The sequence below is a fragment of the Ceratosolen solmsi genome, unplaced genomic scaffold (assembly GCF_000503995.2).
Source record: "Ceratosolen solmsi marchali unplaced genomic scaffold, CerSol_1.0 scaffold7, whole genome shotgun sequence".
Classification (NCBI taxonomy): domain Eukaryota; kingdom Metazoa; phylum Arthropoda; class Insecta; order Hymenoptera; family Agaonidae; genus Ceratosolen; species Ceratosolen solmsi.
The window spans coordinates 5,083,043-5,111,034 of record NW_011948413.1 but is presented as its reverse complement, the minus strand read 5'-3'; the positions used below and the strand labels follow the sequence as shown (position 1 = coordinate 5,111,034).

Here is a 27,992-nt window from a genome sequence, read left to right as displayed (position 1 = left end):
TAAATTATGTACATAAAAATATTTCGAAATTCGTAATTAATTGCCATATAGATTTTTGCATTATAAAACAAATACTTCAAATTACGTATTGTAAGACACTTTTATTAATATCCCCTGTATTCAGCAATAAAACAAGTATATTAATCAAATATATGATGTGCCTTACAGAAGAAGATTAAAAGTCATAAAATTTACATATGAAAAAAAAACACTAGCATTCACCTCACTTACAAAAAGATCTGGTAGATAAAAATGTTAAGAATTTTGTTATACATTAAATAATTTGCCTTTTTCTAGCACTAAATTCTAGCACGGTAAATCTTATAATATAATCAATTTTATATTGAGATGTTTTACAATTATTTGACGCTTTATTCTCTATTTTTATTATTATTAATTATTAAAATAATTGTAATCTAATAATTTGCTATTCTTATAATGACATTTATAATTCATTCTAATTAGATAGAGAGTTTTAGAATAAAATTGGCAACAACAAATACTCATTCACAGATGTAACTAATTCTTTAACTAATGTAATATGTTATTTTAAATTGACGATGTGTATAGTCAGTTTTTAATTTTTGTCAATTTATTTCTATCCTCTGCATATAAAAAAGATTATTAATACGAGACATAGTTTACAAAATATACACTTTGCTCATTTTTCAACGTTAGCATCTTTGTTATGTTTTGTGAATGTTTGGTAAGGCACAATTTACTGGAAGCAATTGTATAAGATTACGCACATCTCACGCATAGAAAATTTTATGTCACTATTAAATATTCTGTTACCATGAAATAACGACTGAAATTCAAAGAAACACGGTTTTTGTTATTCATGTTAAATACATGCTTAGCACTACATTCTATAATTATAAATAAGACACAAAATCTTATATACGACTTTGATTCGTTATATTATTGTTGTTATTTATTTAATGAACATATGTTACTTCTCTATTTAATTGTAAATTTTATTGTTCGCAATTAATTTGCTTTAAACCAATAAATTTTTCTCATTGTTATTCAGAACAAAATTGTTATTACTATACAACATTCGTATTTAGTTTTTATATAATGTGCTCTATATCATAATTTGTAAAATAATTTAAATATTTTAAATCAATATATCTACAATGGGTATTAAATACAGTTAAATTTTGTTATTTCATTTTAGACATTTCATATAAATATGATAAATAATTTAAAGTAAATACTTAATGCCCTTACTCGAAACACCTTTATCGTACTTCTTTCTCTTTCATTTTATTTGTGATGCCGGCTTCTAATGACCGGAAGTAACGTAAGCCCGCATTGACCCCAGGTTGTTATAAAAATACGATTTCCAATGTTCTGATGTTTAGAAAATATAGGCTCTTGCACAGAGCCAAAATAAATAAATAAAATCAATTTTCATAAATAAATAAATAAAAAAAAAAATAAAAAAATAAAAAAAAAACCATATAGAATAATTTATTAATTTTAAGTTTATAATTTGAAAATTATACTAATTTACAGTTCATTTAAAATTATAGAAAGTTTTTATCATAAATAATAGGCAATAGTACGCTTTAATCGGTAATTGATTACAATAATAAAAAATTATTGCATCATGCAGCATACTCGCGAATAAAATTTCTTACTTCATTTTTTTATTATTTTTTTTTTTTTATAAATTACGATGATTAATTCAAAATACGTAAAACAATTAAATATTTTTAGGTTAAGTAAATTTTAAGTGTTTTGAATTAATTAATAAATGAAGTAAATGGAAAATATAAATTTATAAATAAAATAAATAATATCGCATGTTATTCAATTAATTTCGTAAACAGTAAGTAAATTAGTGTACGTCAGAGGTGAAAAATTGAAATTTTGGAATATTAAAGATATTAAAAATGATACTGGTTTCTTTTCATATCTATTTTATGTTACTGTAATAACCGAATATTTATAGTAATAATTTTAATGTTATATTGACATGAAATTTGAATAATTATATTTTAATTGTATGTAGCATTATAATCATTTAAATATGAAAAATAAAATTTTTTATAGTTTATTTATTTTAAGTACTTTTTAAATATGAATGATAAAAAAAATTAAAACAAAAAGCATAAATAACATACAAGATTTTTAATGAAATTAATGATAGACATTTATTGTCATTAAAATTTCGAATGTCATAATAAGATATAAACATCATCTAAATTTTCTAAATATAATCTGATAGTTTAATTGTAACAGCAGGATACTATCGATGTATTATTAGAAATAAAAAGGAAGTCTGAAATATAACTCGAATCGGATATCGGAAATAAGACTTTTATTTAGATTCGACCTTCTTAGGCATTAAACGAATAAGAAACTTTTAATCTAACTAATTTTGGTTTAATTATTTTCGATATATATATATATATATAAATTTTTAATATTTTATAATAACATTTAGTTTTCCAATCAATAAACCTATGCAAATATTTAAAAACATTATTTTTATACAATTTCGTACGAACAATAAAAAAGACCGTGATAGATGATCAAAGAATCATTCAATAATGTATAACCAAAGAAATATGTTTTCTTGTATATTAAAAAATAGATAATAAATCTTTCTTTTAAATTAATAGGGATTATATATATATATAAAGTAAATATTAATTAATAAAAATTTAATATAAACTGCATCATCTGAAACAACTAGATTTTTACTCATGATTTCATAGCAGGAAACGATATGATTTATATTATTTATTTTATTTATATATTTATATATTAGAAAAATAAAAATAGAATTGTCATAATTATTGCTAAGATAACAGTTTTCTCATCAATCAATATTTTATATATTTTTATAATTATGTATAAATATATGTATGTTTGTAAAAAACACTATGTTAATATAATTATAAAGTTACAATAAATCAATAAAGAATAATTTGTTAGAAATTTCTATATATCGAGACGTTTGATGTACATTTTAGAAAATAGCTCCAATTAAGTCGATGGTTGCCCGACAAAACAAGTCCCTCTCTCTCTCTCTCTCTCTGTCTCTCTTTCGGAACAAATCACCAGTGAGGGCAATAACATGGCACGCCCACGGGCGTACTATTAAAAACTTGAGCTACTAAAAAATTGCTACGTGTTTTGTGTGATTTTATTCATTACGTCATGCAGGGGCGAAAGTTTTTGATAAAAAAAGATTTTTTAAATATGAATGTATAAGAACACTTGAAAAGCCAAGAGTAATAATATTCGAGAGATTCATTAGCAAACGAAATTTCATAGCCTATCGCACTTATCTGCACACGTAAAAATATAAATTGCTGAGCTTCTCAGCACACAGCGGCATAACCCTACATTAGCATTAACTCGCCTCGGAGATACGGAAGGTAGATTATATTTTCTGCAAATGCAATTTCACCATTCGCTCGACAGAGAAAGAGAGAAAGAGAGAGAGAGAGAGAGAGAGAGAGAGAGAGAGAGAGAGAGAGAGACAGGCAGACAGACAAAGACAGAATAGCCACTTTACTACTACACTTTGCTGCTCACTACCAAACTTAGTATTTGCTGCTTCTAGTCATTGAGAAGTAAGTAGTCGGTCTATTGAAAATACTTTGTGCCTACGAATTAAAACCTTCTTTTATATTCCTGCCTTAATGTTTGATTATGTTTTAAGTCTTATGCATGAACGTATTGCATATATAGACAAAATTGTTACTTACATTATACTTTTATAATTAAGGTATACTATGTAAGGCGTTAATTCATTGTGATTGCGCTGTTTAATACATGGAAGGTGATATAAATTAATTTCTTCTTTTGATTTTTACATTAAATAGATATATATCTGCTAATGTTTAATGAAATTCATGCTACTAAGCATCTCATTAAAAATTAGAATCAAGAAAAGTGTACTTTACATATAAAGTATGAACTATCGTATTTATTGGTTTTAAGTTATTTTCAAATAGAAGTATAAATTGATATGCACAGAACCTTACAAAATGTTTTATTATAGACATCGTTGTATACAATGTAAAACATAGCTAAAATTAAATTAAATAAAAACTTTTTTGTCTTTCTTTTATTTTCCATTTTTCTTCATTTTTGAAATTTAATTTTATAAAAACAATAACAAATATTTTAAAGATAATTAGGGAATAATTAATTCTTAGATAAAAATTAATTTTTAAAAAAAAATTTAAAAAAAAAAAAAAAAAAAAAAAAAAGAAGTTTCTAAAGACCCGTATTATATAATAAATTTCTTTATGAAATAAGGTAAAACACAAAATTTCTATGAAATTTAAATTTTAGTTTTATAAAATTAAATGTAAAAAATTTTAAGCTTATAATATAATTAATTAATGTTAGATTTGGTACTTATTCAAATAATATAAAACAATTTTGTTATAATTAATAATCTCTTTTACTTTTTAAAATGATTCACAATTAATTTTAATGACGTTTCTATTCCTATAATTTTTATTGTAAATTAAAAGAGTAAAATGTTAAATATTTCATAAATTTAAAAAATACTGATGTGCAAAATGGAAATGCCTGATGAATAAAATATTATAAATCAATTATCGTCAATAACTATCAGTTAAAGGTTCAATATCAAACTTTTATGCAATTTTTATAACTAAAATTAATTATATTGCATAAAAAATTATATTTTTTATAATACCCTTTTTAAATATTAAATTTTTAATATTTTAATATAATAAGACTTATAAAATTATCTTTCGAATAATGTTGATTATAATTAAATTATAATTTAACGAAGTTTCTCGTACAGAAGCAATAAAAATTTACTTCACATTTTTTATTTTCATAACACTTAATCAGTTTTTAACAGCGCATTATGCATATTAAACAGTGATTCTTATTCATTAAACTATATTCATTAGCTATATTTTTATAATTTACATGTAGTTCGGCTACATTCTAACATAAATTATATATTTAAAATTTAGTGGTATTCTCATACATAATTTCATTGTTTTCGTAATTAAAAAATTAAAGCGTAATTACGAATACATATTTGATTTTATTGTTCAGTATGCCGTGAAGTCCAATTTTAAATGAAATGTTTATTGTATTTAATCTTTAAAGTTTTACACATAAAATTAAAGAATACAAAAAATATTTGAATTTTGCTTTCTTCAAATTAAACGTTAATTTCTCGTCTCAGCTGATATAGAAATTACATAGAAAGTAAAAAATTTAATTATATATGAATTGTACAAAAAGTAAAGAAAATAAATATAAATGTATTCGACGAAAATAATTACAAAAAAACGTATGTTTATTACTTATATTTATTATTTACAATAATGTTACAATCTATAAACGATAAATATCACAGAAATTTAGTATTTTTATTAAAATAAAACAAGAAATGTGTCATTTAATAAAAGTCACAATGCACGCCAAAATACAGACACGGCAAAGACATTATTATTTATCATAAATAATATATAAATAATATCATAAATAAAAGAGAGCTGGTCATTAGATTTTTAAATTATGAAATGTCAATCTCATTTATACATATAAATAATTTTCCATTGAATAAATTATATTCTGAAATTTTATTTTATATTTTAAACACAATTCTAACAATTACTATTTAATATTTAATATATCAAAAGGTATAAGTTTCACGTTTTTGTTTTTTATATAATAATTAATTTTTCAACTTTGTTACAATACATAATTTTGATATTATTAACATAATAATAGAAACATATAGACTGAATATGAATTTGCAGATACTAGATTTGTATTTTTAATCGAACATCTAACAAATATAAAAGAAAAATTATTGTAATTATTTAATTAATAAGACAATGAAATTAAAACAATGTTAAAGTGAACAATTTTGTATGTGTAGGAAAAAATATTTAATACCACGAACCGTGATTTTGAAAGCTACAATTTTTTTGTTGACTGAATAAAATATAAGCGTGAATACTAAGATTGTATATCTGAGAACATTCTCGAGTAGAGTCGTTATAATTGCAACTTTCTTTGCCTATACCATTACGATTTTTTCCCATTCTTATCAAAACGTGCACGAGATAAAGAAACTTACTTTCCATGTGTTTGTATCGATGTTGCCGCCAAGTCATATACCAAAACTCATTTTCACCTTGTCTATGCCCATATTTCATACACGAACATAATTAAATTCAAATGCAAAATGTTTCTTTTTATTTACTTATATTTTATACTTTTTTATTTTTAAATTCATTATGAATATGAATTAGACTTTGTAAAATGAAATTAATTACTATATCCGTAGAAACTTTTACTTTATTAACGAAAAACTATTTTACAAAATTAAAAAAAAAAAAAAGTTCAAATAATATTAATTATATTAATTTCTTAATAATAAATAGTTACAAGAAACTTATTGCAAATTTTTTTTCCAAAGACCTACTGTATCAATAGACGATGATCATGAGTCAATAAAAAGTCCGCTTTAATTTTGAATTTATTAATATACTTTATGAAATAGAAATTGAAGTGTTTTAGTAAATTTAAAAGCTACTGGAATGAATAGAAAGTTTGTATGTTTCATTGGATTGTATATTGTAATCTATGAAGAACAAATATTGAAAGTTTTTTTTTGAAATCTGTCAGCATTACCATGGCATGAAATTCGATTAAATGAAAAATGCATACATATTTCCTTATAAATGTTCATAAGATTCATGTTTTCTGCATGATAGAACATTTTATTGATAATAAGCATTGAATAAATTTATTTGTCAATGATTACAAAATTGTCATTAATAATAAATGGAAATAAAATTTTCAATGTACGTTATTTGAGAACATTGTGACTATGAAATTTACTTTCATTAACTTTTTCAATAATTGCAAATAATTTTCAAGTGATATATAAAATAGATCCTTAAAATGAATTTTCTTGTGAATGATATAATGAGTAATGCACAAAAAATATTTCAATATAAGTTAGAGTTGCGAATGGTAGAATGACGCGAATTCTGGTATTTTTGTTATGATTCATAATAATACTTGAAAAATTTGTTTTATGATGCATATTTCAAATCATATCAATTTCTCCTTTTCCATTGCAATTAATGAATAAAAAAGGGCAATTCATTGTTTAATTAAATTTCAAATTAAAAATAAAGATATTACTATTTATTTGTTAACTATAAGTGTGAGAATTATAAAGAATAATATAGAAGAAATTAAATTAACTATGAAGAGCATACACGTTTCAAATGACTGTTAAAAAATGAGAGAAAGAAAATAAGAAAAAATAACAACATACATATATACGAAAAAGTTCCTCTACCACGAATCAGCATCTAATAAAAAACAGATAATAATGGAGAACATTCGCAAGAGGATGTTCAATCAAATAATGGTCGAATCGATCGTATGTAAATTTTGTAAAATAACTTTATGATGAATGGCTTACAAGAAGATTCTTATAATTGACGAAATTACGAATGAAAAGACTTGAATTTCTTTAAAAATAATAACAAATAAGAATGAAGATGCAAAGATTACGATTCTTGAGCTTGGTTCGGACAGGAAATTATTAGCTTGTAGATAGGAACGGCGACCTCTCAAAGTATCAACCGAATGGTCGCTTGCTGAATAATCTCGATGATTTCACCATTCCCGTGTACCTCTCTGTCTCTCTCTCTCTCTCTCTGTCTCCCTCTCTCTCTCTCTCTCTCTCTCTCTCTCTCTCTCTCTGTGTCTCTTTCTAATCCTAAAGTAGCAATAATTACGATCTATGTATCAACGATAATTGTATATAAATTGCGTGCGCGTGTGCGCATGTTAAGGAAAAACGTAGGCAGGCGCACTGCGCGAGGTGGCACATAATCGAATGCACCGCCAGGCTCTTGATGCCGAGGTTAACGGATCAAGGCAGTCGGTTGTATAGAAAATGATCGCGCCAATGTGTCGCGTCCATGTCTCTAGAGTGTAATTTCACAAGCACATTAGAAACGTGAATTACTGCATTGTCGACGCTAGGCTCCCCTAACTGATCAAAAATATTTTCGCTGATCAAGCTATACTCGTGATGGTTTGACTATATAAAATTGTCCCGAATAATTATAATTGCTGCCAATTGTTAATTTTCCTAGCGCTCACGCACACGCGTGTATTATGTATATGAGTTTTAGAGACTTTAATGAACGATTTCGAATCTTGTATGTAATTAAAGATAGCCTTGTCATTGTGCAGATAATCCAAATGTGTATGGCAATTAAATAATACATTTTTTATTAAGACGATTACTAAGTAAGAGGTAAATATTTTTATTCAATGGTAAAATTAACTCGCGCGCCATTTAGTCTCATGTGTTAAGTTTCAATCAAAATATTTTCTTGAAAAATATACCACGTCGAATGAGCGTAATATTTAAAGATTTTTCGATATCAAACTGTGACTGTGCAATTTATCCTCATGAAACGCATAAGAGTTCATATATTTCCATTTTTATTTTATATTATTTACATATCGAATTTTTTATCGATAATTTGTGTCCTCAAATAATATGTTTAATCGGTGAAAAATATACAAGCTGAATACTATAACACTCCATAACACTTTCATATAAAGTTATTAAATATTTACAAATATACGATAAATCCAACTAATATCGATTTAGATAAATAGATTTTTTTTCTATACGAGTTAAGTGAACTGATTATCAAAATTTATTGAAAGTTTTTTTCTTAAAATGTACACGTATTATAATATTTATGTATATAAAAATTGAAGTATTTGTAACTTATGTAAATTTCTAAATCATATATGCATTCATTATACAATGATAAAATATTTGTATTTAAATAAATTATTAAATAAATATGTGTTACTTAATATGTGCGTACAATTGATATTGTTTAGACAGGGGAAACGTCAACTCAATCATAATAGACAAGGCTGGCGGGCGGTAGAGGGAGGGGGGCTGACAGAATAAAATTCCATGTATTTGATAAGATATTGTATGATCATCGACGATTATTTATTAAAAATTTCATTTCATTTCATTCAAAAATCTACCTGTTCTAAGTTATTTGTTCGATACAGACTCAATCCGATTCGTTATAGTAAAGAATAAACGAAACCAAACGACTATTAACTCGGATAACGTTCGTTAATATTTTATAGTCGATACTGTTCGTGTTTAATGTCCTTACATTTGCCAAAATCAGCTCGTACAATATTTGAAAGAGCACATTATTTAATCATACTGATTTACCATTCAATAATATGACTATTTATTTTAACAAAAGTAACTAAGAGCGCGCGTCGCATTCTTGACTCTACGTTTCCCTCATTTCCGTCATTTTTTCTTCACCAAATTCCAGGTCGTTTGTTCTGCAAATTTGATGTTGTTATGCTATCGAGGTAGCTAATCATGTTTAAAGAAGCAAATCTTCGGCTTCCATTGTGATCTTATTACTAAGAATGATAAGGCTAACGCTAACGCAAACCTGTTACAAAGGACATAATTAAAAGGCATTTTTGAATTTTAAATTAAATTTTAATGCAAATTCATTCTAAATAAATCGTAAAATTATTATCAATATTGTTTATTATAGAGGAGTTTGGTTTTTATAAAATAGGAAAAAATAGTAGAAATTTCATAGGAAAAAAGCTGTGTAATTGGAATTAATAAATTTCTTGAAAAGATACGTAAACAGGATCATTCATTGTAAAAATCAATATTTTGCTTCCATTACTTAGAATCGATAAATTGAACTACTATTTATTTCATTATTGTCAAAACATTTAAAATATCAGTCGTTCGGCCTTAAAAGACTTGGATTAAAGGGAAATTTATCATAATTCTCGGTTTCGTACTTATGTTCATTGAATTCCAAATAGTTATTCGTGCTTTAACAACTTTACAAGAATAAGTATTTTTTATATTTCAAATATACAGATCGTAAGTGATACGCACAAGAAATTTTAATGTAACGATAAAAATACAATCGGCCGTGGTCCCTAATTTTACACGACTGATGACGCTCAATGATTATCATTAATTTTACCTACGTCTACGCGAAATCTTACTCGGCCTATAATCAAGTCAGCATGTAATATTCTCCAATTTTTGCATTGCCTATATTATTGAATATTCTAACGACGTCGCTGCTTCTAAAGCCACGCGTTGACGCGAGCTGTATAGGAAATGTGCAGTGTGCGAGTGCACTCATAAATTGCAAATTCGAAGCAAAACTAAACAGAGGGAAGCACCCTCTTGGCCTTTTTCGGGGTCAGAGGTCGTCTGCAAGAACGTGCCTCCGCTGCCTCGCACATTCGCAAATGCATAATATATCCCGTAATGCATGCCCGTGGACAAGAATGAGCCTCCACTGTACAAAGAACCGCACAAAAATCTGCGGCTTTTCTCATTTTCATTCTTTGCCAGCGCGATTACTCTCAAGGAATTCTAAGCAAGCGCGACATTTATTGCCACCCAGTTTTCTGCATATGAAATTCTGCGCGGCTTTATTCGTAAAAAATTTTATTCTTGTAATAACGCCCCGTGCATTAATTTAATTAATTACTTACACGGATGCAATTGTAAGGCTGCCTTTGATAATGTACGCTTTAAACAATTATTCATGACTTTACTGCATAAGCCAATGAGCATAACTAGCTATTAAAACTATGGATAAACGGATTTTAAATGATTTTAAACCAGAATTTTTCAATACCTAATTATATATTTAATACAGTTTAAGCATCGCTATACAAACGTGAAAATAAATTCGAGTAAATTATTCCGAACGAAATAATTGAGATTTATACCAAGCGTTTTTGCGATAACTACTTTGCAACCGTATCTTCCATCTGTTCTTATAAGTAAAATATACCAGCGTGTAGTTTGAATGTACTATTCTCAGAAATTATTATAATTTAAGATACAACGCTTAAATATTTCTATTTCATTTGTATAAAAGCGTAGAGCGTCACTTGTTATAATTGAGCCTGAAAATATAGGAGCCCGTATGAAAAGGCTTTACGATTACAAATTAATTAATTAATAAAAACGCTGTTCTCATAATTCATTATGATTAAAGCAGCAAAAAATATCTTAAGCTTTAGTAAGCAAAATAAAGGCTGATCGTGGCCTACGTGAGTTTAAATTGCACAGCAAAAGAAACCGACAATACACGCAACCTGTATAAGTAAACGTCGAAGACCCGGGGGCGATAATAATCGAAGGAAAGGGCAGACCAGACACGAGAAAGGTAGAAAATTATCCGCGGATTGATAATAGTCTTTCGCACAATACCGCTCATTTCATTGGAGTAAGTCACTGGTACCAACTGTCTTATTTACTAAAACGATATAGAACGATAGAGTACAAACCGTACATTATAGAAGCCTTTTCTCATATTTATTTGCTTCATAAACTATTCACGATTCTTCTATGTGGCTTGTATCAAAATTTTTTGGCGATATGAATTGGCTTATCGATTTCTCGTCACTCGCCCCTCTAAGCTTTCACATTAAGCAATAGCGCTCGTAGTGTACGTTACAATTTTCACGAGCTTCTTTCACCATACGGATGATGTAAGTGTTGCAGAAATATTATTGCTTTAGAAGAGTGCCGAGTTAATTCGTGCACACACTGCGCGATAGAAACGAGGAATGGGATGTACGAATATCGCTGTGGGAATCTGTAAGAGTCCATTCACTCGGCTCGAGAGAGTTGGAAATTGTCGTAGCGCTGTCAACATTTTCAATTTGAAAGTTTATAATATAAAATGGGCTGAAAGTGTTTTCGAAGCGCACATACTTTACTCATGTCCGTTATATTTAGAGAAGAAAAAAATATGACACGTTTATAATGGCGCCAGAGAATAAATAAGGAATTAGTTTCGTGTTTAATTGGTTTAAAATACGAGCACTAATTTTATCAAATTTCGATTCAAATTTAACGTTTGGATGCGAGTTAACAAAATTTGATGAGAGTTAACGAACTATGAGCTGCAACAGAACATTGATTATTGTAATAAAAAAAAGTAATATATATTGATATCATTAATTGCACGAAGAAATAAAAATTTTTATAAAAATAAGTAATTAGTACATATATTTGTATAAAATATTTGGTCGTTGATTTTTGACATGAAAATCGTGAACTTTTGTGCATTAAATATAATGATCATTAACATTATCATTTAATGCACAAAGATTAAAAATATAATTAGTATCTAAAAACATTGGACAATTTTCAATTGTAAATTTATTTTCAATAACGTATATGCGGTGCAAAGACTTCCGAATAAAAAGGATGATTTTTTTTTTTTTTTTTTTTTTTTTTGTAAGTTCCACCTAAATGTTGTTTATGTAAACAGCAAAGTTTTTCTTTATTCACAGATACGTTTTTTATGCATTCAATAAATTAAAATTTTATTTTAACTATACAATTACTCAATGTATAACTATACACACACACGCGCGCGCGCGCATATATAGTTATATTAATGTTGATCAGAAAGAATGTTACAACATTTCTAGAATTACCTCTCATATATTGCTATAACGTGAAAAGTCTAATTACTTGTCATTACTTTCTAAGTAATCTTATCGTAATTACTTTGTATTATTCGAACGATATTCGAAAAGTTGTCGCACACGTATATACCTGCACACACTTTATTTGACGCTTGTGAAGCCCGCAACAAGTAATATGTTATCAAAAAAAATTTTATCTCAACGTATGGTAGATAAAAGAATAAAATATTGCAATTCATCGTAAGCCTGACGGTTTGATATCTCTTTTTATTTTTGGTGATGAGATTGTCAAATCCAAGGACATGCAGACATATTAAAAGGAAAGATAAAGACGTAAGCATAGTGAAAGTAGAATAAGTTAAATAAATTTACGTCCTACCGGAGAACGATAAAGTTTTACTTAACATTACATCGATGGTTGTGCTTGTGATTTCCAAATACGATTTAGCTTGAATTTTAATATTTTTCGCGGTTGAATCAATCAATTACTTACATAATTATTTTGTTCGTCTCGCGAAAATTAGACAAATTCTTCCGTTTGACCATCCACAACAACGTCATTGATTGAATTAGTATTACGGATGCTCGCTGACTATTTATATGGTTATTATTGATTTACAGAGTGTCGGTAAATAACTTTTTATAAAACGACTTAATTATCGAGAAAAAGTCATATCAATCATTAGTGCTGGTGAAATTTTATAATCATTCTTTGATCGTCGTTTAATTATTATCAAAGATATTAAAAACACTACACAAATTGCCAAGCCAAGTTTGTGCTTACATTCATCGTGGTAACTCAATGTCCCGACAACGCATCCGCCAATAAAAAACACACCAACACAATATGCTCAAGCATATTGTCTATAGCCTAAAAAACTTGCAATTACAAAAGGGAAGTCGAATAAAGCGTATGGTCATCGACAATTGGCCACGGGGCAAAGAACGGTAGTATCTCGTGGGGATGCGAAGCGTGTCAATACCGTACGAACAATATGAAAATTTGAAAATTTCTCGGCTATGCGATGCTCGGCGAGGAGAGGCCTTATCGCGCCACCTTGTGCACAAAAATCGGCAACAAATATTATTAACCGACGCGATTTTCGTCGAGCAGCTCTGTTAAATAAACCGCTGTTGAAACGGTCGTTGCTGTAGTAGGGATTCGGCGGCGCGCGAGGGGCGTTGGTGTTGGTGGCTTTTTTCGCTCGCGCACGGCCCTCGTGACGAAAAAGGAGCAAGAAGCGGCGCGAGAGCGAAGGCGTGTACCCGGCGCGTTAAGCACGAGCCCGAATTTCCAGGGGACGCCGGCCATGGCGCGCTTGCGCGCACTTACGCGTTTCGGCAGTGGAGGCCTAAGCGACGGCGGCGTGACCTTCCGAGGGCGCGATGCTCCGCCTCCGTCGGATCAGGAGCCGAGCTGAAACAATGGCTGTTTTAGAGCCGGGCGCGAATGGTGACAGGCGGGCCGGACCGGGCCCCTACGCTTCCTTCTTCCTCTTTCTCTTGTTCCGTTAACATAAATCGGCGCCGCGCAAGCGAGCAGCCACGGGCGATTTTTGCCGTCAATTTTTCCCTTCCAGCAGCTAATTGCGTTAAGGGCTTGAGCTTGCGGCTCGTATATGGGCGTATCGTGGCGCCCGATCGTTGGTAGCTCCGATGGTCAGTTAGCCTCGCCTAGAATAGCTATTCCGGCATTCTACGATGCTTAATGCTTACTTGGCGTCATTAACTTTGACATTCAATGCGTCAAGTTAAAGCGACGATGCGACTCCTGGCGATTTTGTCCGGGATTACGTGGCTCGAGGGTAGCCGGTTGTTCTTGAATATTATTATACGCACGTCGCCTACAACTCGCCTACAACCGTCTTATCGCGAATTATATTCCTTTACTCTCTTAATTGTAACGACATTCCAATTCGCTTTTAAGAATGATACTGTACTTTACGCGTTTTATTATTTATTATTTATTATTTATTATTTATTATTTATTATTCATTGCTAGTTATCGGACAAATTGAAAACAGTTGGGAATGGGGGTCTGGTGGTGGTGGTGGGAGATGGTGGGGTTAATCGATTTGTTTTTGGCCTTTGTTACGAAAAAAAATTGCTGTATTTAATAGCAGTGACAATTAACGAATGCGATATGTAATATAGACTCTCATTACACTCGTCACTTTTCAAAATAACATATGTATACTAATTATTCTTGGCAATTGATTATCAGACATTACATATTTACACAATTGGAATACGCTACATATTTATTTCTAATATAAATTATAACTGAAATACCTTTTTAGGCTGTTACTTAATAGTTTTGTATGGAGACGCAATATAGATAAGCAATTGTAAAACGATATTATCATCAAATTTATATACATAATAATAATCTCCAGTGTTGTTTAAATAAGCTCGAGCCGATCTATTTTCCTCATTGTTGCCATGTTATTTGAAAAAATATATCATAAAGTACAATAGCTTATGTAAAAAAAAAAGAGAGAAAAAAAAGTGTAAGCCCTTGACAAGACCCCACTGAAATCTAGTAAGCAATGATTTAAATTGCTAATACCGCGAAAAAGATAAAAACAAGGCACGAGAGCGTATTTGAAATTTGTAGAATTGTAAATTACAGAAAAGTACGAAGAGGACGCGGGCCGAATGAAAAAGTAAGTTTGAACGGCGAGAGGGAGCTTAACTTGTCAAACAAGCCAACTTCTTCGGACACGACTATTCGTTCCCAGCAACGGCAACGACTGCGAGGTTGACGGGAGACGCGCAAATCTTGTTTACATGTTGCCGGTTTACGCCAGCTGTACGTAAGAAGGACTTTGCTCACTGAGAATAAGTTCGATCGGAAACTTGGCGAGGTTTCGCTCGGATACAAGAGCAAACCAGCAAAAAAAAAAAGTGCCATAAGAGTCGCGGGACCGGTCGCGCGCGACATTTTCGTATGGAGTAGGAGGCACTGTACGACGACGTATGCGTGCATTGCATGCCCAACACACACAGAGAGAGAGAGAGAGAGAGAGAGAGAGAGAGAGAGAGAGAGAGAGAGAGAGGATCTTTTGCAGCGTCAACGCCGTGAGAGCGCAACGTGACTTGTTTGTTTCATCGCAGCAATGTCGGAGATCTTGACAGAACGCCACTGGGATTCTACGGTTATATCTTGAAACGGCGGGCAGTTGTGTATATCTTTTATGCCGTGCACTTTAGCCAACTAAGACAATCATTTGCAAACGAACCTGACCAACTAGTTTACAAATTGAAAAATTTGCGACCGCGTGACTATGCCCCCCAATTGTCGCGCGTGAATTGCCTCTTCACGAACGATTAATAATTACTTTTGCAATAGGGAATGGAATAGTGAAAATATATTCGTACAATACTTGCTCGAGTATTCAATAATTTGGCACGCTCCGGATAGTAAGAACCTAAAATGGTGAAACGAGTCAAACGAGTCCACGTTTCTTTCACAGACAAAAATTATTGCTATCATCAGGTGCTTAAATGCATTATCGTTGATTTATCGATACATTAATAGCCAGCCATTGCACCTTACTGCTCTTTAATTTATAACAAAATTAATATCTTCTATCGACCCACTACATACAATCTAGTTATATCCTAATACTCTTGTTTTATTAATTAAAAACCATATTATACAATTGTGGAGACGCAGAGTATATAAATGTAGATCTCTGATTTTGTAATAAGATAAACTTGGCTTTGTTTAAACACCCGTCGCGATCTTAAAAATCTTATAATAAACAATGAGTCTTATAAACTACTGCTTATTTGTATTTCACAATTATTAACATACGTTAATTAAGAATGAATCACTGGATTTCATTGCTCTTATATTTTGTATTTAGTTGGCATAATCGCCAATGTTTTAAAATTATCGATAAAACTGAACTATTTAAACGGTAGTAGCCAATGCACACTTATTAAGCCCATACGTTGCTTAATATTAAACGTTAAATTACTTCCCTTTGCTTTCAATATAATCGAATAAAGCTATATAATAGTGTCACACACTACCCACGCATTTTTACTCATAATCCCTTTAAACCAAAAACGAATAATTTTTACGTTATTTCAATGAAAATAATGTTAATAAATAATAATACTGCCTTGTTCGCTATTGAATGCCAATGTGGTATGTAGAAATTATTGTTCCATTGCAAATTGAGGTTTCAAGCTTTTACAACGTCAGCCTCTTGACCCTACACATTCCATATTCAGCACATTATGTAATTCTTTCAGCATAAAAGCGTCATCGAAAATGTTACTTAAACATTAACGTTCTATTAGAAACATTATAACGTTAAATAATTCTTTTCATTTGATTCAACGTTGCCATTGTACGTTATTCGTTGTACGTTAGATACCAATAGCTCTAACGTTTAATACGTTTTAAAAATATTAAATAATAATGTATGCCATTTTTTTAAGACCTTATGTTACTTATATAAGCATACGTTACTTTTATTCGACGTCTTACAATGTTTGCAATTAGAATAGCTTACCTTCCGATTGTAAACTATAAAATAATAAATAAAAATGATTTTAGAAGGTACAATAAAATTATCATAATTACAAAATAATTTTGGTATGAATTGTTCAAAACATCTACTAACTTGCTTTATTAATTTATTAATTTATGGATTTTCAACAACAAATGAAGATTCGTAACCTGACATTAACAAATATAATACGACTCTTATATTATATAATTATTCATATTCTAATGAAATAGAAAATGTGATTATTAGAATATATTGAAATGTAAATTATGTAAATTGTGAAAATTGTACCATTGTCACATAATTTACAATTAAAAATATATATTTAATTTCGGAAGGGGACCAAATGATTTTATCACTTTTTTCCAATATATTTATTGCCGAAATCAAACATTTGTGAATATAGAAATAGCATATTTAACAATTCCGGAAAATACTTTATAATTTTAACTGTGAAATTTAAGCATCTGGAATTTCAACCTACTTTTTAATATACTCAGAAATTCCACGATACTGGCTTAGAAAAATCCGTTACGAATGCCGTTAAAAGTTGCGAGCCTGTAGCGAAAGCTAACTTGTACGAAGTTCTGATGTGAATAAGAGCACACAAACAGATAAATATATTTTTGATTTAAGCAACAATGTATTAATTTATCTCAATAATAAAGTACAATGATATTGAAAATATTCATGTAGAATTTACAAGGAAAGAAGAATTACAAGGCTGTAAATATTAATGCCATCTACTTACAACGCAATCATAATAATTTAATTTTGCCGCAAATTTTCTGCATAGAAATGTAGTCTTGCAAAATTTCATATTTACCTCTTTATGCAATCCTACGTAATTTTATAAAGTTCGCATTTTATATAAGTCAATTAATATGATCTACTGTACAAATATTGCATATAAAGTAAAAATATTTTTTTAATAAATACTACGCTTTCTGTGTTTTTATATATATATATATATATATATATATATATATATATATGAAATATAATTTATTGCATTAGATATTTTTATTTATTGCTTAAATATGACATTTTTTATAACTAAATGATTACTTTTCTATAATTACATGACCATTTTTAATATTCTTCAATATTCTTTTATGCGTACAAGTTAAACGTGAAAAACAACATATATTGTGTATGTGGTTGTTCGTAAGATAGATTTTGCCATTATAAACATTATATTTACGTATTCGAATAATTATATAACTATTATTTCATTATTGTATATTAATTGATTACTATGAATTTCTAAGATTTCGCTTTTCATTTAGATCACAATCAATATACAAAGATTAATTGAATTAATCGATGAATTTTAATGGTTTTCAACTTGCACTAAAAAAATCGATGGTATTGTTTTTATTATTATTATTATTATTATTATTATTATTATTATTATTATTATTCAATATTCATAAATATTTATAAAATTCAACAGATAAGAAAGAGTATATTTATTATATATTTTTTACAAAACCAAATGAATTTTCTTCGTTACACTCGTAATTTTTTAATTAATATATGCTATGGTAGTTTTATCATACAGAAATTCTTTTCATTTATTCGTAATGGATTTGCTTTAAATAGCGAATAAAGCATCAAATAAAGTGATACAATCGATTAAGGTTCTTCCGTTTGGACTTTTAATTTCTTAAAAATTTATATATCTTGATGAAAAATTCGTTAATTACCGTCAGTTTAATTTCTGTAGGCATTCCGAGTGGAAAAATCAACGGAACGCCTTCAGTTTTATATAAGATGATTATTTGAACATATTATCATTTGTCAATCAAGTTCATAAGACGATCATCATAACTTTGTGCAATACCAGATGTTGCCAATTTCACCCTACTGGCACTTAAAAATTGTATAAATATTTCAGATTACTTTTAAATGTCGCTAGCAAATAAAACGATAAATAAATTGTCTTTGGTAGTTGGGATGATAATATTAATGGAATCGATTTTTCAAAGTGCGCTTCGACTTTCTCCTACGTCGAAAATCACGCATACATTAAATAGGCTTAAAACTATAGGGAAAACACGTCTTCAAACGTTTGTCTCCTAAGAGAAAAAATTTTCTCCGTCGGCTCGTACTACGCACAAAATAAAAAAGTTGGTAAAAGAAAAAGTATGAGCGCTCTCTATAGCTACATATTTGGCGGTGCTCGAAGATGCTCGAAGGTGTTCGAAGGTGCTCGAACGCAAGTAAATCTTGCTCGTTGAGTCGCATTGTTCGAGCGAATTGTATACGCGCGTAGACAAATACTTTGGAAAAGGCAGGTTAATACGGATTGGCCAGGAAGATGCTGAGACGTAAGTAAACGCATATAATATAATATTAGGCGAGCGTCGTTTAAGCTTTACGATATAGGCCGCAGGTGCTTATAGTACAACTGGCGCTCTTTTGTAACCTTTGGATTTAACAGAGGAAAATGGCGATCAAGGACGCATTCCGTTATTCTCGCGCAAATCTCAGGGGCGAACCAAAATAAAACGGCGCGGGCCTCGTTCGAGCACACGTGCGCAAAGTCGCTGGATGACGGATAGGTGGGGCGCGCAAAGTAATGCGCTCCTACCTTTGCTACAGCGATAATCATCATAATATTCCGGATTTGGTAAAGGGAAGTGACTTGTAATCCTGAAGAATGGAGAGCGCCGACAAGTTGCCTTGTTTAGAGCGCTCGTTCGATCTCGGGTCGAGTAATATCCACGCGTGGAAAACCAGCCATCAAATCGACTAGTGGTGTGCGTGTGCGCGCGTGTGCGTGGGCATAAGGAGTCGTGGCGAAGAAATAAAACTCACTTTGTTCTGCAGAGCGTCGATGAGTACGTAGACAAGCAGCGTGATCTCTTCCTCGTCTGTACCGAGGGAGTTACCCTGGAGGCCGGCGGTGGCCACGTAAAGGGCCACTAAGTGCGTCGGTCCCATCATGCCTCCGGTCACTTGCATTTCGTCCTGCTTGACCGCTGCCTCTCCTGGCCGTTCGATGCGGAGATCGGCTGCCGCGATCGCAAGGAAAACAAAAACACTTGACGTACGTCTGCAGCCGGCCTCTCTACGGCTCTCTCCCAACAAACAACAATAACAAGGAACAACAAACCAACAACCAACAGCAATAAAACAGATAAAACAATCACACTTGTCACAATGCCGCTGCTCGCACTGCTTCACGTGAGTTATTCGGACTCTCGGGCTCTTCAGCCCCGTCCTATCATTTTCCCGGTCGTGAATACTAACGAACGATTTATCTCGTGGCTCTCAGTAACGCGGAGAGCCGCTGCTGCTGCCGCTGCCGCTCTTCAGTTAGAGCAGGTAAGACTCGCGGCGGCCTTTGAGGTTATGATCATCGTTGTGCGCGCATCGTTGTAGTTCGTGCGCGCGCGCGCGTATCTCTCCCTCTCACTCTCTCTTTCACTCTTGTCGCCTGTAGCAGTGGTTCGAACTCCTCTCCTCCGTGCACCTGGTGCTTGCTGCACGCACGACCGCACCAATGAAACACCGGAACTTCTCGTTGTGCGACAAGTTCTTGTCGTCGGTGTCGTTGTGTCGTCGTGTCGTCGTCGTCGTCGTCGTCGTCGTCGTCGTCGTCGTCGTCGTCGTCGTCGTCGTCGTCGTCGTCGTCGTCGTCGTCGTCGTCGTCGTCGTCGTCGTCGTCGGCGTTGTCGGCGTTGTCGGCGTCGACCTTTTTGTCGTTGTCGTCGCCGTCGCCGTCGTGGTCGTCGTCGTCGCCGCCGCCGCGGTGCTGATCGACTACACGTGCGTTATATTCCGCCGTGTGCGCGATAATATGCGCCGCGTACCCGTGGCGTTAAATCCAGCCGCGTCTATAGTCCAAGTCGTGCAGCGCGCGCATGCGAACGTGTACGCACGACTAATGTCCCCCTCCCAAGTACGGCGATGTCAGGGAAAAAGACACGGGAGACGAGTGAGCGAGAGGGTTGACCGAGAGTCAAAGTGGAAGAGAGAGGAGAGAAAGAGAGAGAGGGAGAGAAACAGATATATGTATATATAGATAGATAGAGAGAAAGAGAAACATCGAGCGACTAAGCGAGCGAGTGAGGGGGGGGGCAGTTGTGGAAGGGGAAGAGAGAGAGAGAGAGAGAGCGGCAGTGGCAGTGGCAGAGGTAGAGGTAGAGGTAGACGTAGAAAGATAAAGACAGACAGAGACAGAGAGGAGAGAGAGAGAGAGAGAGAGAGAGAGAGAGAGAGAGAGGGAACGGGGCCCCGGCGCGTTCTCCTTGCTCTGTGCTCACCTGGCGACTGCGCACCGTCGACTGTCTATGTTCTCCTTCCTTCTTCCTTGCCGTCACTCGCTACGCTACGCGCTCACGAGCTCACAAGCTCCTTGGGGAAAAGACGACCGACTACGTATACATGTACTTACATCCCCGTCCCCTCCACACCATTTATCAACCCTATTGCTCTTACTCTCTCTCTCTCTCTCTCTCTCTCTCTCTCTCTTTCACTTCCGTCTCGTACCTCGGTCTCTCTCTCTTCCTCGCTCCTTTACCTGCACTTAGCGCCTCGCGCCTACGCTGCCTACCGCTATCTCTCTCGCTCGTTCCCCGATGACTGCCACCGCCACGGCTACTAACACCGCCGGCATTTTCGCCGCCACCACCGCCGCCGCTCTTTCGATAAACGAAAGCTACGACGGGCGTGTAGATAGACTTTTCGTTCCTGACGATATTTTGCCCTTCTTAATTGACACGTCGCCCGGCTCATATTATTAAACGCCATCTCTGTCGCTGTTGTGCGCGATTGCGGTAAGCGCCGCGCGCTAAAATGGTCGCCGAGTTCCATGTCCTCTTCGGTTCAGGCTTTCCCTTACTACCCCCCTCGCCAGCTTCTCCCTCTCACTCTCTCACTTGCCCTCTCACTCCGTACTCTCTCTCTCTCTCTCTCTCTCTCTCTCTTACTCTCTCTCACCCCCTTACTCTCTCACTTTCTCTCTCTCTCTCTCTCTCACACACACACACACACACTCCTCACTATCTTACTCTCTCACTCACTCCTTACTCTCTCGTCGTCGGGGCTTTCGCATTAGCTCTATCTCTGTGTCTATCTCTGTTGCTGATTGACTCGGGAGTGAAGGTACGTACACCAGCGAGTATTACGGTATTCCGTTGGCCCGATTTTAAGTCCGAGTATGCTCCAGCTCCTACGGTACCTGTGTGTGTCATGTCGTAGGTCGAATTGGCAAGCGATGACGTATATGTGACACCGCGCATACGTAACGGGGGACGTTGGACCGTAATGAGCGCCACGTACGTTCGTCCTGACTGCCTTAATGTCGAGCGATGCTATTACTTTACTTTTATTACATACTCCATGGACCGTTTTAAGGGAAAATAATTTGTAAATGACAGTTGATAGCCAAGATGCAATACGATGATTTGGGTACCACCGGAGATGCAGGTCATAATTCTATTGTTTATTTTTCCAGCTCAATGATAATAAGTACGTTGGAAGAAACAAAAATTTCAGCAGCAGCAGCAGCAGCAGCAGCAACAGCAACAGCAGCAGTAACAGTGGAGATTAAGAGCGAGAAAGATACGACTCTATATAATCAGGATTGTCAAGGAAAGTAAATAAAGTAAGGGCCATTTCATTCGATTGTGAAGTCGTGTATGTCATTAGTAGTAAGGTCGTTTTTTGGTGTCTTTTCGGCTCGTCGTAGACTCCCGAACTCTTCAAGGATATATAATAGATGACCGGTGGTTAACATTCAGTTTCCGTCGAGTCGCAAACCTTATGCAAATGGCACTTAATATACAGCGCGGAATTCTCCGGATTTACGTAAGGAGCGTAATATTGACGCTCGATCATTTGGTCGGATATTACATATCGTTTGTTCGTCGCGTTTCGTCCCGTCCGATTTAATCGGACTTTTAAATACCATCGGCGATTGCGTTTATTTACTCTGGTGCATGCGACCGCATTTTTCGTAAGGCGAGAAACAGCGAAGGGGCGACGATATGGTATATGCTAACCTGGTTCACGGAAATGGGGGCGCGGCCGCTAAACTGCAGGTGGGGGCGTAAATCAGACCGCTATATTAGAAGGCGAGGCTTGGGCGATAATAGCGAGGTTCGACGAGGGAATTGTATTTTTTGTGCGCTCGCTGTGAGAAAGTGGACGACGAGGAAAAGGAGGAGGCGACTTTATTAAGGTGGCAAGGACACGAGGAGAGGCACTATCGCGGAATTCGGATGTTGAGGTCGTTGCCGGCAGGAGCGTCGATGAAAATGCCCGAGCTCTCTCCCTCTCTCTTTCTCCCACTTTCCCCTCCCGACAACTCTTCCACCCCCCCCTCCCGCCCTCGCTCATTCACTCGCTTGCACTCTCTCTCTCTCTCTCTCTCTCTCTCTCACGCGCGCACTCGCGGTGTCGACGATGTGATTGGGAGGGTGGTGGCATGCGAGAGAGAGAGAGAGAGAGAGAGGGCATGAGAGATAGAGAGAAAAGAAATACAGCACGGCTAACCGATGAAGGGAAAGGTTCGCTCGGGTCGGAGCAAAGTCCGAGCGTCCTCGGAGCTCTTGGAAACACGGCGCCCAGGTGCATTGCGGAGTCTCCCCCACCCTTCATCGCGTGCTTCTTACGCTTCATCTTCCTGATCCGTCCTCAGCTTGAGTTGAAGTCGCTCAAGTGTGGTAAGGAGTTCCAAATGGCCCAAAGAACAATGGGCTTCGGCTTTGCATTGCACGATAACCGGGAAATCCGACGATTTTCCCGGAGATTTTGCCGGTGCTGCGACATGGCACATTACCAGGTCGCTGATACAGCGGCGGCTCGTGTATTATTTCGATCGAGCCCATAACTCCAGTCACGATGATCTCAGGGACGATTAATCCCCGTCAATTATTACGCGCAGTGCGCGGGCGCGTGCGCATAAATTGCGAGGCGCAAGGTGCAGAGCCGAGCACCGCGCTACGCTTATCGCAATTTACTTTCCTCCTTCGCGTATTTACGACTGAGCTCGATCAACGACATCCTCCCGACACTTTATTTTTATTAAATATTTACTCGATCGGAGCTCGACAGCGGCTAGTGCAACGGAAGGTCACCGAGATAATAAAGCCTAATAAACCATAAAATTGTCAACACAATGACAAAGTACGGGAGTATACGTCAAGCTCCGCGATACATTATTGGCGCATTTCTGCAAGAGTGTTGCTCGTTAAACATTCCATTGAGTGGGATAACGCTTTCGCTCAGTACTCTCGTTTCTCGTGGTATTATCCTTCAGTGCAGCGCACACGTTAAATTTTCAATCCTGCCTAATTTGCTAAATAATCGACTAATGACACGAATGGCGCGGTGAATCGTGGGATCACACGCGCACGAGATACCGACATTTTTATTAAAATTAAATACCGTTTGATGTTGATTGGATGGCTGTTTGAAAGTAAAAAGTAGGCGCGTTAAAAGTACTTTCTTTCACTCGTGTTCACTCGTATCGATTTGTCAAGTATCTCGTGCATTGCTTAAAGCGATCCCATTAAGGATTAAGGATTAAGGATTAATAATGATTGGGAATGAAAAAAACGAGTCGTACCGCGGAAGTTTAAAAAATTATCAGAACGTATCGTAGTCAAACTCTAGTCAGACTCGCTCAGGGGCCAGTGACGCCATCCAAAAAAAAAAAAAAAGGAAATAAAAGGGGGATGGGGTAGATATGTTTGAAAAATAAACGATCGCCTCTCGACGGTTGTCGAGCAACGGCTATTCCCCCTAAATCATCGCCCACGCTCTCGCAAAAGCACGGCGTTCGGCCGGGCTGAATATTTTAGATATAGGCCCGCATGGAGGTGGCGGTGGCGGTGGCGGTGACGGTGGCGGTGGTGATGGTGATGGTGATGGCGGTGGCAGTGGCAAGTTCCGGCAAACCGTCGACGTGCTCACCTCGATGCCGTGCTCGGCGACCAAGTACATCCTCGGATACGTCCAACGACGATGCGCATTCCGCTCCTCCTGCCCGGCGCCGTCGCATTACGTAAGGCAGGTCGAGGCCCGAGGGCCACCTGCGCGGGTCGCAGCCCGGTTACCGGCATTTTACTTTTACGAGCAGCTCGTAATTTTCGTCGAGCATCGGCAACGTCTATTATTTTGTCGCTCCCGGATGCTCGGACTTCCGATGGCATGTGACGGCGATCGGAGCTGCGAGGCTGATTTCTTTCTCCTTAGCAGCCTTTTCGCACTCTCGCGGTTATACATCGAGGAAGGCTCGGTTATCGCGCGTCACGACGATGATCCATCATCAACCAATGGAGATAGTTTCTTCGAATTCGCAAATTCCCAGTCCTATGCTCGCGGACTCTGATTAATTCTTCATTAGCATCGTTTCCATGAAATAACATAACCGACGAATCTTTCGATCAGCCATTTAACTAGAGATGAGCATTTAGGATAAATTGCTCTCCTTAATCATTAGTATTATAAATGTGCACTTATAAAGCTTTTTATAGTTTAAGAGTGTTTGTGTAAATGTTTAAAAATCTTGTAAAATATATATTTTTGTTTTACGCGTTCTTGAATTCTTATTGATATCGGAATCCAAGCATTACAAGCATTAGCTTTACGTTTAACTTTACCATTCGTAAACGTTAAAATTGAATTCGAATTTTAATGGAAAAATGACTCTTTTTACTGATTTGTAGCGGAAACTATTGTGCATTTCTGCTCAGTTACGTTTTTGCCAATTTTAGATACAATCGACTTGTGAAGCGTTTAACGCACACGATCGCACATGCACGCACAAAATAGTGTACGACGAGTCATCGGTAGCGATTGTGTATTAATGGCAATTTATTGAAAAATACACAAAAAAAAAAGAAAATTATGTCGTTGTGGTGTGGAAGGCGAAAGTCGAATGCGCACAATTCTTTTGCATTTCTTCAATTCAATAACGACATTGAACAAATTGTGCGTGTCTTTGTTATTCAAATGCCAAACGGCGTGTTTCAGGCCAAGAATTGTCAACGAGCATACCAATCCGTTTCGTTATAAGATTCCATTTATCCAAGACACATTTATCGTGTACCTTTGTACCGCGAGAATCGCTACGTTTACCGTGGAATACCGAGTGAGATGATACTTAATAGACTACATAAACATAAACATGAAAAAAAAAAAGAAAATTATTATTTTGTCAAATCGTTACTTTTGCACTTTGTATTGTAACAGTCGCTCTATCAAGATTCGTAAGGTTTTTTCATAAAATCTTTTATATTTCTATCTCTTATTTTTCTTGGCGATTAGATATTAAAATATCCATAAGTTTTTCATTTGTAAATCCATAGAATTTTCTTATCAGTTTCTCATTAGAAAAGTAAATCAAGCTTGAATATTGTTAATAAAAGTCTGACGTAACTTATGTCACGAATAATAACAATATGTCTTAAATTAAGCAAATTCGAACGAAATCGATCATTTTAAACGTACGTTTAAATATCTATCGATGAATTAAACTTTTCATCGAAAATTCGAATTGAGCATAAATAGGCATTTGCATGTGTTGCACACGGCCACTGTGTATGTAAATGCTTTTATATAGAATTAAGTCGACGCAATTGTATAAATACAAAATTTAACAGGCCATTGATAATGATAATGTGAGCCCACTCGATTATTAAAAATTTCACTGCAACATGAAGAGTGGTATTTTTGACTTGTAAAATTTGAAATGATATTGCAAAAATGTAAGCGCTTTATATTTTCATGCGAGTCTTATAGCGAGATAGGCGAATGAAATTTCAGTTCTGTTTAACTTTACCGAGTCTGAACACGAATCGTTTCAGGTTTGGGATGCATACTTTGGAACTGTCTCCCCTTCCTTCCCATAATTCCCTCCACCTTTCAAAAGTTGAAAGCAGCGCTGCGGCAGCACCTGTTGAAGCGGTGCCTTGGCTTGTGCCTCCTACCAAGAAGCCTCGATTGTGTAAAAGCAGCGTGTATAGCGAGTTTCTAATAAGCGTACATTGTGCAGAGAATCGTAACAAATTCGATATTTGTAAATCTCAGGCTCTTTACTGATCTTTACTGGCTACTTTATTATTATATGTTACATCCCAAGACTTTTAGAGGCTATGTTTATATAGCTATCTTTACATTATCTAAACTAATAATATACAAGCACGCGCTATCGTACACTGCGACATTCTTTTAACGTCTATTAATTCTCTATTAATTGATAAGTTTAATTGAAAAGACGATGAAATAAATTAGGAAATCAGTGAATCAGTAAATTTGTAAATTTTCAATGATTTAAGCAAATCCGTAATTTCCAAGAGTGCACGAATCCATTTTTAATTAATAGCAAAGTTTGCATTATCATTGACTACATAATATAAACGAGGCATACAATTGAAGAAACGTCGATTGTATTACTAAGAAATTTAAATCCATCCTCTATCATAATATTTGCAGTCTCCGCAAATTTTTTTTTTTTTTTTTTTTTTTTTTTTTTTAAAAACAAAGTTCAATTTATCCTTTCGACTGAAATTAATTGAGGGATGCATTATTATTCATGAACAAAATATTAATAAAAATTATACATAATTTTATCAAAAACGAGCGTGTGAAACGGAGAAGAAAAAATTTGGAGACAAAATCTTGAGGCGCGTGTTTCGATTTTGAAAACTCCGGCAAGTTCTATCTAGTCTCTCAGTTTCCATTTTTATCAAATACATATAAACTCAGGAGGCCGAAGGGAGCCGAAGTCGCATTCTTCCTTCGGCTATTTACCCGTAGGGTCAATCGAGGGCCAATATCTAGACGCTGGGCGGCGATGGGTCCGATTTCGAACGCTTTTTCAGTCGCACACGCAAGCCTCCTCAACTCCTCTTTTGTTGTCCGATCGCCTCTCTGGTCTTTCTCCCCACCTCCCAGCCCAGA

General features: G+C 34.5%; 1 protein-coding gene across 1 annotated transcript in view; it reads right to left on the bottom strand.

Annotated features, from left to right (window-relative positions):
• LOC105367382 (RNA-binding protein fusilli) overlaps positions 1 to 20,284 on the bottom strand; it is a 64,658-nt gene extending 44,374 nt beyond the window's left edge. The window contains exon 1 of the mRNA XM_011506076.1: positions 19,896 to 20,284. Within this exon, the coding sequence (XP_011504378.1) occupies positions 19,896 to 20,042 (147 nt within the window). The 5' untranslated portion in view covers positions 20,043 to 20,284. The remainder of the gene's footprint in view (positions 1 to 19,895) is intronic.
• Between the last annotated feature and the right edge of the window lie 7,708 nt (positions 20,285 to 27,992).